This window comes from Polypterus senegalus, chromosome 8, assembly GCF_016835505.1.
Source record: "Polypterus senegalus isolate Bchr_013 chromosome 8, ASM1683550v1, whole genome shotgun sequence".
NCBI classification, from domain to species: Eukaryota; Metazoa; Chordata; class Cladistia; order Polypteriformes; family Polypteridae; genus Polypterus; species Polypterus senegalus.
The window spans coordinates 56,699,190-56,713,772 of NC_053161.1; the positions used below are offsets into that span (position 1 = coordinate 56,699,190).

The 14,583-nt window shown below is 35.9% G+C and overlaps 1 protein-coding gene across 2 annotated transcripts in view; it reads right to left on the reverse strand.

Moving 5' to 3' along the window:
• LOC120533955 (proton myo-inositol cotransporter) overlaps nt 1-14,583 on the reverse strand; it is a 480,413-nt gene that overhangs the window by 16,614 nt on the left and 449,216 nt on the right. For both annotated transcript variants that reach the window (XM_039761108.1, XM_039761107.1), the window contains exons 6-8: nt 13,579-13,742; nt 11,822-11,942; nt 8,736-8,861 (exon numbers count right to left, since the gene is read on the reverse strand). In XM_039761108.1, the coding sequence (XP_039617042.1) occupies nt 8,736-8,861; nt 11,822-11,942; nt 13,579-13,742 (411 nt within the window). The remainder of the gene's footprint in view (nt 1-8,735; nt 8,862-11,821; nt 11,943-13,578; nt 13,743-14,583) is intronic.

The window sequence follows — 14,583 nt, forward strand, 5'->3', positions numbered from 1 at the left end:
TGTATATATAAGTGCAAAATTCTTTTCTTTTTTTTTTTTTTCTTTTCCTCTTTTAAAGACTATATTGGTAACAGATATCTCTATCTTTTAACCTTAAAGCGCCACTGCATGGGGGCTTGATGTGCTTTGGGCGTGCTCTGTCTCTGGGTATGTCAGAGGACTGGGACTGCATGAAGTGGGTTTTAGCCTCACCTGGGGAGGCAAAAAGGGAGGGTGGGGGTTAAGGGGAAGAGAAAGAGAGCAGGCTTGATCTATATCTAATCTATCATCTCAATCTTTATAATTATAACTATCAACGTAATAATAAGCTGCATGGCAACAACTCTTGGGGAATAGGAAATTAAGACCTAAACTATTTCACTTCCAGTTAAGACTATAATATGACACCAAAAACTCAGAATCAGTGTCTCCATGATGGGACAGTTAACCGTAAGCTGGAATGTTAAAGGCCTGAATCACGAATTAAAGAGAAAGAAAGTACTTTCTCACCTAACAGGTCTAAATGCTAAAATAGTATTTTTACAGGAAACCCACTTACTAAGTAAGGATCAGTTCCGGCTGCAAAAGACTGGACTGGCCAAATGTTCCATTCTAGTTTTACAAAGAAAACTAGAGGGGTGGGAATTCTCATACATAGAACAGTACCATTTGTAGCATCAGATGTAGTATTGGATCCTGAAGGGAGATATGTGATGGTCATGGGAGACTTATCTAACTGTAAAATGATTTTGATAAATGTTTATGCACCTAATGTTGATGATAAGGAATTTATACAAAATTTATTTGCATCCATTCCCAATCTGAACACTCATAAACTTATAATGGCTGGGGACTTTAATTGTGTTCTAAATCCACTTTTAGATAAGACTTCCTCCACAGGGGAGCGGCAACTAACACCGCAAAGATAATTACAAAGTTTATAACTGATCACAACTTATCAGATCCCTGGAGGTTTTAAACCCAAATTCAAGAACATATTCTTTCTACTCACCAGTACATCATTGCTACTCAAGGATTGATTACTTCTTTATAGATAATAACTTCTTGCCTAAGATTAAATCTTGTAAATACGATGCTATTGTTATTTCAGACCATGCTCCGATGATCTTGGAGCTGAAATTACTAAGCCCCATACACTCACCCGCAGATGGCGTCTCAATCCGCTTCTATTAGCTGACGAGAATTGTACTGAATTTATATCCAAACAAATTGAATTCTTTCTAGAGACAAATACATCCCCTGAGATCTCTGCAGGAATACTCTGGGAAACTCTTAAGGCCTTCTTAAGAGGACAGATTATCTCATATCTTTCCCACAGAAATAAATCCGAGCGAAGAAAGTAGCAGAGATAAAAGCGAAATTACTAAAATAGATGAAGAACATGCCAGACTACCAAGCGAGACTCTACATAAGAGGAGGCAGGCTCTACATTCAGAATTAAACCTCTTGACAACTAAAGAAACCGAACAACTAATTTACAAATCCAGACATCATTATTATGAACATGGAGAAAGCTAATAAGCTTTTAGCGCAACAAATTCACAAGCAAGATATGCATACGCAATCTCGTAATTACTAACACGAATGGAGATAAAATCATCGAACACAAAAATATAATGTACACTTTTAGAGACTACTATAAATCCCTATATACTACTGAGTTTAAAGAAGACAATATACAATCTAATGCATTTCTGGATAAATTACAGATACCACAAATTGACGCTATTAGTGTGGAGGAGCTCGATAAACCTCTGTCATTATCAGAATTACTGGATGCTATAAAGTCACTCCAAGGTGGAAAAGCAGCAGGCCCTGATGGCTACCCTGCAGAGTTTTACAAGAAATTCTCCGCTCAGCTAGCTCCCTCCTATTAGCAACATTTACAGAAGCCAGAGATAACCAATCTCTTCCACAAACCTTTCGCCAAGCACTAATCACTGTCTTTCCAAAACAAAATAAGGACTTATTACAATGTGCATCATACAGACCAATTTCACTTCTGAATAACGACGTTAAAATACTCTCTAAAATCATAGCTAGAAGGATGGAGAAAGTGCTCCCCTCAGTAATATCACAAGACCAAACTGGATTTATTAGGGGCCGACACTTATCTTCAAATCTTGACGCCTGTTTAATGTAATATACTCACCAACTAAATCAAACACCCCAGAAATATTATTATCATTGGATGCAGAAAAAGCATTCGACATGATTGAATGGAAATAACTTTTTACTATTTTGGAGAAGTTTGGGTTTGGCCCGAACATTTGTGCATGGATTAAATTACTGTATACTAACCCAGAAGCTTCAGTTTGCATCAATAACATTTGCTCAGACTACTTTAAACTAGAGCGTGGCACAAGACAAGGATGCCCTTTGTCACCACTGCTGTTTGCAATTGCCATTGAACCACTGGCAATACATTGTCGAAATACTGATCAGATAAAGGGGATTAGCAGAGAAGGACTGGAACAGAAAATCTCATTATATGCAGATGACATGGTACTGTATATATCGGACCCAGAAAATTCTGTGCCTGCAGTCTTAGCAGCACTCACAGAATTTCAAAAGCTCTCTGGTCTCAGAATTAATCTGAATAAAAGTGTACTCTTTCCGGTGAATTCGCAAGCATATAATATTAGATTAGACACCCTTCCTTTTATCATTGCAGAACAGTTTAAATACCTCGGGGTAAACATCACAAGTAAACATAAAGCTCTTTATCAACAAAATTTATGTCTGCATGGAAAAAATTAAACAAGACTTGCATAGATGGTCAACCCTTCATCTCACACTAGCTGGAAGAATTAACACTGTTAAGATGAATATTCTTCCTAAGCTCCTTTTTATTTCAAAACATACCAATATACATTAATAAATCGTTCTTTAAGCAATTAGATTCAACAATAACCTCATTTATTTGGAATTCTAAACATCCACGCATCAAAGAGCGACCCTACAAAGACAAAAGGCAGAAGGCGTGGCAAATATACAGTCGATAAGAACCTGGACACAAATAGAAGAACATACACAGGCATGGACCGCAATAGAAGTAAAATCCTGCAGTACTTCTTTGTATTCCTTGCTTTGTGCTCCAATAAACACGTTATCGGCAATACACTAATAACAATTGTGCTCCACTCACTTAGAATCTGGAACCAATGTAGAAAGCATTTTAAGGCGGAGAAGCTTCTTTCTGTGGCACCCTGCAAAAGAACCACCTCTTTCAACCCTCACAAACATATGCAGTTTTAATATCTGGAAAAATTTGGAATTAACTTGCTTAGAGATCTTTATATAGACAACGTCTTTGCATCCTATGAACAATTACATTCCAAATTTAACATTCCAGCTACAAATTTCTTTCACTATCTTCAAATCAGGAACTTTGTTAAACAGAACCTTCCAGATTTTCCTCATCTTGCACCCTCATCCACGCTGGAAAAATTATTGCTCAATTTCAAGGAGTTAGACTCCATCTCTACAATATATAAAATCCTTTTACAATCCCTTCCTTTCAAAGATCCAAGAGGACACTGGGAAAATGACCTCTCAATTAATATATCAGAAAAGGAGTGGAAAGTAGCAATGCAGAGAATTCACTCAAGCTCCATATGCGCAAAGCATACAATTATACAACTCAAAATTATATATCGAGCACATCTGTCTCGACTAAAACTCTCAAAATGTTTCCAGGGCATGATCCAACCTGCGACCGTTGCACCAAGCCCCAGCCTCACTAGGTCACATGTTCTGGGCCTGCTCCAAATTAACATTATTCTGGACAAAAATTTTTAATTACCTCTCAGACAGTCTTGGACTCACAATCCCTCCTAACCCATTAACAGCTGTGTTTGGGGTTCTTCCAGAGGGTCTTAAAGTGGAGAAAGACAAACAAATTGTGATTGCATTCACTACACTGTTGGCACGCAGACTTATTCTGATAAACTGGAAGAACCCAAACTCTCCTCTTTTAAGTCAGTGGGAAACTGATGTGTTATATTATTTAAAATTGGAAAAAATCAAATACTCAGTTAGAGGATCTGTGCAGACTTTTTTTAAAACATGGCAGGATCTAATCAGTAATATTTTGAAATGATTTTATAAAGCACAGAGAATTTGTTGATTTAGGTATTTTTACAAGCCTTAAATTTTACACCGTTTGGCTTGCTCTCTCTCTCAAGGGTGGGGATCGATCTGTTCTTAGCATAATTCTTTTTTTTTTTGTAAAAACTTGATTGCTATGTATTGATTGTAATAAAATTAATAAATAAAAAAAAAATATATTATTTATTATCTGTTGCAAAAAAACACAAATGATTTTCATAAGTCTACAGTTACATCCTTAACTAATTCTACTTTTGATTTGATTACAGTTCAGCAGTGTTAAACACATTGAATTCTAAATACACACAGTTGTGTGGATTTACACTGCTGGTAAGTAAAGTTTTTAAGCCTGACAAGACTAGGTGATGCTAAGCCTTCAATCAGTGTCAAGTACTCACCAATTCTTTTGATGTGACAGCAGCAGATCTTTTATGGTACACACATATGTCATGATGTGGCTCTGCGTTCATCTACTGGGGGTTACCCAATAGGTCTTTTTCATATGATTCTTCTTTATGCCAAATATATATTTTTTAACTTTTGAAAGTTTCATGACATGCTAGAAAGTACCCTTTCATGTCAGATTCAGATGAACTACAGTAGCCATAGGACCTTTGCGACCGATTTAATCAAACTTCAGTCTGCTCCGGCAAACCTGTTATCTTTCTCATTGCCTCTCTGAGCTTCTCCCTGCTATTTATAGTATTTGCCTTGATCATGTACATACTAGGTTCCTTTTTTACTGTTATTAATTAATGCATAAAGGTTTTAATGCAATATGTCCCTTACCTTTTTACATATTTTGACAGGTAGCAGAGCGCTGCATGGGTTTAATGCTGTTTTAATGGTTATGATAGTGTCACCTTTGACCATTCTGAATGTAATTAAGCTGTAATTAAACTGAAGAATCTTCACTGGTAGTTGTTGCTTCACTGCTTAGGTTTAATCTGCAGGTTTGCAAAAAACACCTATGTACTCTTTATTTTCCTGCATGTACATATGGCATTTCAGCAGTTCATTTAAAGAAATCCCCAGTAGACAAATAAAACCAAAATCTAGGCTTTTCTATCCTCGATTTGCCACTGTTTATGATTCAGCCATGGAAATTTTAATAAACAACTTTCTTATTGCAATGGCAATGTCAGCTTTTAAGCCATTGTACTCTTGAGAAGACACCTCCCAGTATATACAAGGTGAGTCCTGCACTGGGTTTCACGATCATTGATTACTCACAGAAATTACAGAAAATGGGCAATTTTAATGCTTGTTATATTTTGCAGGCGCAGATGTGGTCCAGTATTTTAATAGGGCAGGTAAGAAAGACACATAGATAGATAGATAGATAGTTGAAGGCACTAAATAAACATAGATAGATAGATAGATAGATAGATAGATAGATAGATAGATAGATAGATAGATAGATAGATAGATAGATAGATAGATAGATAGATAGATAGAGTCATACACAGAGCTGCTGGAAAGGCTGCCACTCGCGTTGGTGCATTAATAACACAAATGTAGGTATTTTTATTATGTGTTGCCTAAAAAATGAACCTGAAGCAATGCAAAAAACTGCTTAACCCCATGTTTGAGGCAGGTGATCAGAAAACTCACTGACACAATTCTCTGGATTACCCTGAATATACTGCACTTCTATTTCTTACTGCGTTATGCGTGAGGGGCAATGATGCTGAATTTACTAAAGATCTTAAAGATGTGTATTTTTATATATTAAAGCTACTAGCAAACATGTAAACTGATGTGGCATGCATTTAAGTAAGCATGCATCACACCTACAACCACAGCTCTGGTTTCTCTGCTCTGTTCTGGATGAGAATGGGTTATGGAACTGGATTCAGCAAGACACTGGGTCAGTATGCATAAGAAAAAGAAAAAAAGAGTAAATGTTATTTCCACACTGAAAAATGAAAAGGAAATTTAGAGACACAACAACTTTGTTGTTTAGTCTTCATCACAGCACATCTTATTCTAATGTTAGATACTAAGTTGGTTAGGATGTTTTCAGTTAATTGGAAACTTCTAGTTGGAGGGGTTGTGAAACTAGACTGCATTTATTGATCTCATCACCCAAGGATCTCAGATTACATGAGTAAAATTTGCAAGTTCAACAACTTCATTAAAACAATTTCACAATTCCAAAGCACAGCAAGTTAGCCCCACCTTCTGACAGCCAATAACATGCTGCCGGACAGCCAGTGTTGTATGAATGCTTTACAGCAGGGGTGTCAAACTCCAGGCCTGGAGGGCTGCATGTTTTTATTCTGACCCTTTTCCTAATTATTGACAAGTTTTCACTGCTAATTAACTCCTTTCCCCTTCATTTTAATAGCCCTGTTTTTAAGGATTCAGTCCTCTGAATTGATTCGTTTCTTCATGAAATGGCAGCCAAACAGAAATGAGATGTGAAACAAGCCAACAGATAAACTGGGATTTCAAACTCCAACCAATTTCACTCCAACCAATCTATTAATGAGAAGCTGATTCTTGCTGTTAATTAATTAGGCCCGTTATTTAATTTTGTGGTTTGTTGCTGCTCTCATTCTGCCACAGCAGATATTTCCAAAACTGTTAATTTTCTGTTCATCAAATGTTTTGGTGACCTGAGAGATCAGCCTTACTTTTCTTTATTTTCAGATATTGTGTGACGGACACAGGTGAGCTAATCATGTGGCAGCTTGTTTTGTGTCTCATTATTATTTGGCTGCTAATTAAAGAAAAAGAGACAACTAAGGGGCCTGAGTCAAGTTAATTAAAACTAAAGAAAAAGAAGTTAATTAGCAGCAAAAACAGGTCACTAATGAAGAAGATGGTTAGAATGAAAACCTGCAGCCATTGCGGCCCTCCAGGCCTGGAGTTTGATACCTGTGCTTTAGAGGTACGAAAAGTTCAGCCACTTTTCTTTTGGCACTTTTTCTTTCTTTTTTCCATTCTATCATGGTACGTAAAACACAAGACATCAGACACACAAGCCTCTTTTGTACTTGTGAGGTCCAAAATACCCATGTTTCTTATTCCTCATTTCTGTATTATGTGCAATGTACTTACAGCCTAAGTGCTCGTTGGTTCTCAATTTTCAGACACATAAGAGTATAGAGTTAAACCTGTTTCATTTTGTTGGGATAAATCACAAACTGGTTGAAATTTAACATCTTATTAAAGAAAGAAGCTTCCTCTAAAAGGACAAATCAGTAATCAGGTAGGATTAAAGTTGTATAATTTAATTACTCCTTGGCAAAATGCCTTAGACGGAGCATTCTTTAAAAGCAGTTTATTATAGCATGGTCAGAATGATCAGAATGGTCCGAGAAACAAAGGATAGAGGTTAATTTTATAAACTGTTGAATTTACATACAGTGTCAATCAATGCATACATTTACTCGGTTGGTTCATTGGTTTGCACTCAAATGACTTATATTAAATAAAAGTTTATTATATTATATTATGGCTCTTCTTATACCTTTGGGTTGAGCCACCACCCTTGAAATTTCTGTGCATATAACAATTGTTCATTTTGGTTCTTTATAGGACATCGTCTGATTTCTTAGTCATCTCTTAGACATCTTTCAGTACATTTTGTTATTCAATTGACCTTTATCTGATTTCCTGTTGTGCCTGCACAGGTTACTGACATTTATTAACCCTTTATGGTATTTCTTTAAGATGAAAGCTAAGTTACCCTAAAATTATTCTTCCACAACTAAGTTACTGGATATGTTACAGCATCTGACTAGTAATCATGGAGTACACTACAACTACCCTTGACTTGCTAAAATTATATAAATGAAGTCTGTGACTGAAAATCGCTGAAAAAGTTGTGAAATATTACAGGGCTTTAAGACTGGATGCATTTTAATGAAAACCTTTTATAGTCCTGATGCATTTCCTTTGTCAGCAGTACTGCTTTTTTTAATGTAGTCACTATAGTGCATAATTTCCTGGCCTTCCTTAAGGTCTCTTAAAGCCTCTAGTGAATATGTAATGAAAGAAACATTTGTGACAAGTTATTTTTAATGCTAAAATATAAAAAAATGCAAATAATTTATCAACATACATGTTTCTGAAGGAACTGATGCCATACAAATATAATAAATGAAATACAGGATGGTTATGTGGTGTCATTTGGGATTGTTTTTAGGTATAAGTCAAATTAATCCAATGTGGCAAATATGAGGTTCCAATCAATGCCCAGAAGCAGCAATATTTCAGGTAACTCGGTTGCAGAGAATGATTGTGTTATTACAGTATATAAACATCAAGGCTAAGACCGCAAACTTCCTTCATCAAAATCCTCTTAATCTAAATGTGTGAATTTACATGCCTTTTCTGGAGATGCAACTTTCCTCCCACGCCTGAAGCCATACCGTTACAACTGACTGAAGTCTTTAAATATGCACAATGTCGTCATATTTGTGCTTGTGTTTCTTAGTATTATCTGATAGATTTTCTTCATATTTTACTGGTATACTACCTGCGAGCTAGCTTCACACATCACTAAAGTCAAGTGCCCATGGTATATTTTAAACATTAAAAGATATCTTAAACTCAGCCTTCTTTTTTGATGTTAAGGCACATCACTTAGTTAACCAGGTACAAATATGTCCTACCTGCCCCATGATGCTTGACTTGTTGACTCCTTATTTACAGAAACACAGGAGGATTCACCCACGGAAGACCCATTCATCTGATAGCAGAAGCCGCAGTCTGGATCCAACATACAACCATCACAGTATCTGTCAAACATTATAAGAAGATTATTTTTACATAAAAATCGACACCACATAATTAAGGATGGACACAATGCAAAACTATATGTGATTACCTACAATATAACTGATAAATTAGAATAATAAAAATTCTTAGTCCATGGCTTGTAATGGCTCCAGTGTTGTTTAAAAAAATATCATCAAGGTGCTTGGCATTTTTTTGACTCTTTTGCTTAAGCCACAAAATCCTACTCCGAATGGTCCGATTTACTGAGCATTAAGCACTACATTCACAGCAAAAAGACATAAGAGCAGCAGAGGGTATTTCTGAAATGGACACTCCGAGAATGTATAAATGAACTATAAATACTGTGAAATGTTATGCTTTTTAGAAAAAAAATATATGATTTTTGTACAAAGAATATCAGATTTTCTTTATCATGAAAAACTAAATATAAAAGAAAAGAAAAATTTGAATTGATAATAGTAAAAATGTAAAGTTTCTCCAAATAAAATGGTTTGTACCTTTATTACTAGTACAGGGCTATTTACGAATGAATTCGAACTTTTGAGGTTTTGAAATAGCTATAATTACATTTAATATGGTTGTATCTTTTGCCCCCTTAGTATGTGGATGTTCCATCACAAAATGAGAAGCTGTAAATGTAGTAAAATGACACCACAAGTGTCTGCAAACTTGCAGCTCAACCTATTGTCACTCCTTCTGGCACTCAGGTTAAGATCTTAGCTTATCAGGTTTGCTGGTCCTTTTTTGTTATTCAGAATCAGTCAGGTTATATTTCGTTTTTAATGTTTTCAGAATGATTTTTTAGATAGGAGTGTCACGGTTGCAGTTATTATTGAAAATACTCAAATAATACTCAAATACTAAAAATCAATTTGTTGAAAATTAAAATTAGCCATTTTTTCTAGTTTTATTTATTTTCTCTAAAGCCAAACCAGCTGTAAAAAACAGAGAAGTCCTCACATTACAGGAAGGAAAGTTAACTTGCCATTGCATGCCCACTCTTTCCATTTTGATGGTGAGTTGAACAGTGCGGTTCACTTTTGTTTTACTTACACAGTTATGATTCAAGTACTTTGGGGTGGTCATTTCTTTTATTAGATATGAATCACCACAACACCAAAAAAGTTTTACAGATGACATAGCTAAGGCAGTAAATGAAAGGCAGAGAAACAGAAACAGACATTGATAGTACTAAGGAAGTCTGATCCCAGGGATTATCAGGGAGCATTGTGCCTGTAAAAGCTAAAAAGCTATGTCACAATATATGAATTTGCATAAACTGTTTTAATAATACATCTGGTGAAAATGAAGATAATTTGCACAAAATACTGGTTTGTTTATTATTAGCAGAGCACTGCATAATCCGATTTATTTGGAAGAAAAAGGAAACAGATTCAATTGGAAATCTCATTAAAAACCAATTACTTTCCATTGTTTTTAGCAAAAATAAATAAATAAAATACACAGGCTGAAAAGACTGTGAGGGCAAATAATGCCATGGTGGAAACATTCCTCTTCATGCTATCTCTCCTGAGCATCCTGACTATTTTAAGACTTCTTTTCTATTAATAGTTTTTTTGGCCTTTTACTGCCCTAGATAGACAGGTCACTCCAAGCCTGCTATTTTTTCTTGTCACTATTATTTAGAATTCTTTTATTTGGCGAAATACATGTAATGATAGCTAACCAAGAAGAAATAAACCTGTTGCTGCTGGTGCACAGAAGTATTGGTATAATTCACAAGTAAAAATTCACTTACAAACTGGTAAAAAATTGCATTCAAGCAATAATTCAAGTTAAAAACAATATCTTGCTGATCAAACATGTCAAAAAAGCAAAACCACTAGACTTTTAGGCAGTAAAAACATATTAGCAACAGATATTTATTGACAAATGATTCAGTAGACACGTTTGAAGACAACTTTATCTGCGAAATAAACATGGTTGACAGAGACAAACAGCAAGAAGGAAAAGAGCTCTCCAAGAATGAATTATGCATAGGTGGTCGCAGCATATTAACTTCACTCCCAAGCAGAAAACCATTCTGTCCCTGGAGCTGCTATGCATGTACACATGAACAAGGTTACTTTGGCAATGTTGTATCAAATTTGCTCCGAATTACAGATGATACAGTTCATTACTGAAAGCATTAGTTCATATCCGCTGTAGCTGCTGTTGCACTGCCCACTGCACAGAGGTCAGCCATCTCAAGACCAAATAGCAAATGTGCCAAGTATATCTGAATTTAATTCTTAGAAAAATTTTAAAAGCCATTTTTACAATTTTAACATTTTGTTACTACTAATTCAATGGGTCAAGATACACTTTATGCTCCACTATTAATCATGACAAATGCTATCAAAATAATGTTTGTTGCAAAGTTTACTTATTATAAATGACTAATAAAGAGAATTAAAATGGTGGCAGCTTCTGTGAAAGCCGAGCAAAGAAAAAAAACAAATCTTATAAAATTAAAAATCCAGCATTCTCAAATGAAGTTTAAAAGGCTACAAAGAGAAATGCAGAGATTACACTGTACTATACCTGTATCTGTGGCTGTTCTAGCCATAGATTAGTCAAACATATGACTGGATCCTGCATTTCTGTTCAGTATTACATACTTACACTTAAGTTTTACACATGTTTAAAGAACAATATTAACAAACTCAACACTGTTGCAGCATAAAGCTGTTCAGTTATCTACATGTTAAAATACTCATCTGCTCCAAAAAGCATAAAGCTATTTACAAAAAGAGCCACATCAAGGGTCACACTACAGTTAGGGCAGTCTGATAGCATGTCAGAGTGCACACGCGAGACTGAACATGTAACTCCACATTATAAATAGGCTTCCTTGTACCTGGAAATCAACATCTGGACTACAAACACTTTCTTCATTGACAGCTGGGCTCGTTTTAGAGTTACGCTGCTCATTTAATAAATAAAAATAATGTCATACCCATATTGTGTGCAGGTGCTGTTTGGTGATGAAGGATCTGTGGGATGGAGAGTAACGCGTGGAGAGTGCTGAGTTGTCAACAAAAATCCAACTGCTAAAACGAGAAGGCTCAGTACTGTACCTGCAGAGAGAAATTGGTAAGTGTTGATACTTTGGTAAATACAGTATTTAATAAGCAATGCAAGTTTTTAAAATTATTTTAATATTATATTGTATAACACATTTCTTAAACTCAAAGAAACCATGACTTCTTTTCTTACAACCTTCCAAACTCTGCCACACTTTATTCACTACTCAGCAATAACTCTTCATCTTACCTCCTCATTGAGTTGAAGACTCATATAAGAAAGCAAGTGCAGAAAATGACCGTATGTCAAACAGAGAACTGTTGCAAATTGATACCAATGATTTCTACAGACTGTTGACAGTGCTGAGGTGATCAAATCTAAAGCCTTTCATATTTTATATTATGCTCTATGTCATAATTAAGGTATCACATGAAGTGCATAGAGCGCTCTTCAAAGCTATATTTAATGTTGGTTCCTTCATTAAAACCTGGATGCTCATGAGCTTATATGGCAAGTGCATATCAGTATATACCTGCGGTGGGCTGGCGCCCTGCCCAGGGTTTGTTTCCTGCCTTGCACCCTGTGTTGGCTGGGATTGGCTCCAGCAGACCCCCGTGACCCTGTAGTTAGATAATGGATGGATGGATATCAGTATATACTTTTTAACAATATGCTGGAAGGCCTTATACTGATCAACAGGGAATTATTGACTCATTGTTAAATTATATTGCTCACTCCAGGTTCTACAGATGCTTCTGTCTTGCTAGAATACCATTCCTTCATACTTGGGCTCTGTCCATGCCTCTAAGCATATTATTTACCATCTGTCCCTGGATGTCATTTAACAGTTTACTCAATTTCTGACATACTGCTGTATAACACAATGTAATATTAATAAATATATGTGTGTAAGTTAAATATATACATAAGATCTTAATTTAAAATTATACCTTTGCTTAATAAATGAAAATTTTACCCATTTATAGAAGTCATTACTTTGCTTCATACAGCTAGATACAAAGAGTAGCTATTACATTCAAGACAGAATACAGCAAAATCAACCTAGGCTCATTAGAAGCTCTTAGTTATCCCAGTGTGTGTGATTGTTGGTGTGTGTGATTGTTGGTGTGTGTGTGTGAGTACGTTCTTTGAGGAAAAGTGCACAGTTGCTGGAAGGTTATCTGAAAACTATGTCTCATTCATAAAAAAACTGTTGTATACACACAGTAGTAAGAATGTACAACACTTCCTTCCATTGAAACAGAAAAAACACTAAGTACTGAGTTATTGATTTGAAAAAAAATATTCACACACTATGAAAGCTTCTTCCATCCATGGTCTTAGTCCTGTTAACCCAGCTTTATGGTAAGGCAGAACCTATCAACATAATGCTAGGTGTAAGGAAGAGTCCTTCACTAAACAGGTCTGTGGTCTGTCTTGGGACACACCATTATACATTCTCACACTGAGTCCCCAATTAAACTGAGGTGTACAGGTTTGCGATATGGGACCGAAGGACTCAAAGAACATGAACACTTTATAAAGTAATGTGCTACACCAAATAAATGCTCAGTATCACAAGTCTAGGTACATCACAGTTGTCTTAACATGTACCGTTATAGAACATATACACTATTATACGGTACAGTCCATGTGATATTTACTTTCAGTTTTTGTTAGTGGTTTTACCTGCTATACTACCAAGGGTCAGTTTTCTGCGCCCCACTTTTTCCACCAGCCAAACTCCTAGTAGAGTAAAGATGAAGTTTGTGAAGGCCGTGAGTGCTGCCAGCCAAATTGCCATTTTATCATCCTTCACTCCAGCCATCTGTAGAATTGTGGCACTGTAATACCTGAAAGAGAAGAATAATGAGAGGTCAGCTGTTCACATGTTGCTCAGAGAATACAATGAGGGAATGAAAATTGAAACAGCTTCACACAGCCAGGTAGTAAAAAGCCAACAGTCCACTGGGACCACTTTCTCCATTTATCTGTATATATTCACAAATCTACAGAGTCCAGTGCCATACATCACAAAGCACTGCTACAAAGGGGTTACAAATCCTCCCTTTGAAATGAGTTTTCCTTTAGGCAGTCATTTTTCTTCCAGGACATTCAAAAGCACATTTTAGAGTGCAACAGGAAACGAATCTGTCGGAAATTATGTTTTCCAAATAAATGTTATCTTTGTAAAAATAAATAAATGTTAAGGTCTGCAGATAAAAGTGCCAGAATATGAGAAAAATAAAAGTGCTATGGGAAAGGAAACCTTGGGCTCTTTAGTAGCAGGTGTGATTTCTTGTTTAAATGGTTTAGAAAAAAGACATGTATCCTAACATATAAAAGGTTTAATTCCATGAGAGTGTGAATGATCATCCATCAGTTTCCAGGAACTTCTCAGGTGGTTTCTTATTAAGTGCCTCCTAGTGCATTGTTTAATTATGCCAAATATTGTTACACTGCAGAGGTAGCATAGAGCATATCGCACATGCCTCAAGGATCCAGAGGCCTAGTTTCAAATCTCATGCCCAGTCGTTGTCTATTGTTTTACAAGCATCTTTTTAACGGTGTGAAGTGTAGTATGATTGAGTGATTAAAGGCTGTGAGCTGCTTGGGCTTGATGTGAACCTACCAGTGCAATTACCCTGTGAAAACATCACCATGTGGAGAATCTTCATAAACTGCAGTGCACCA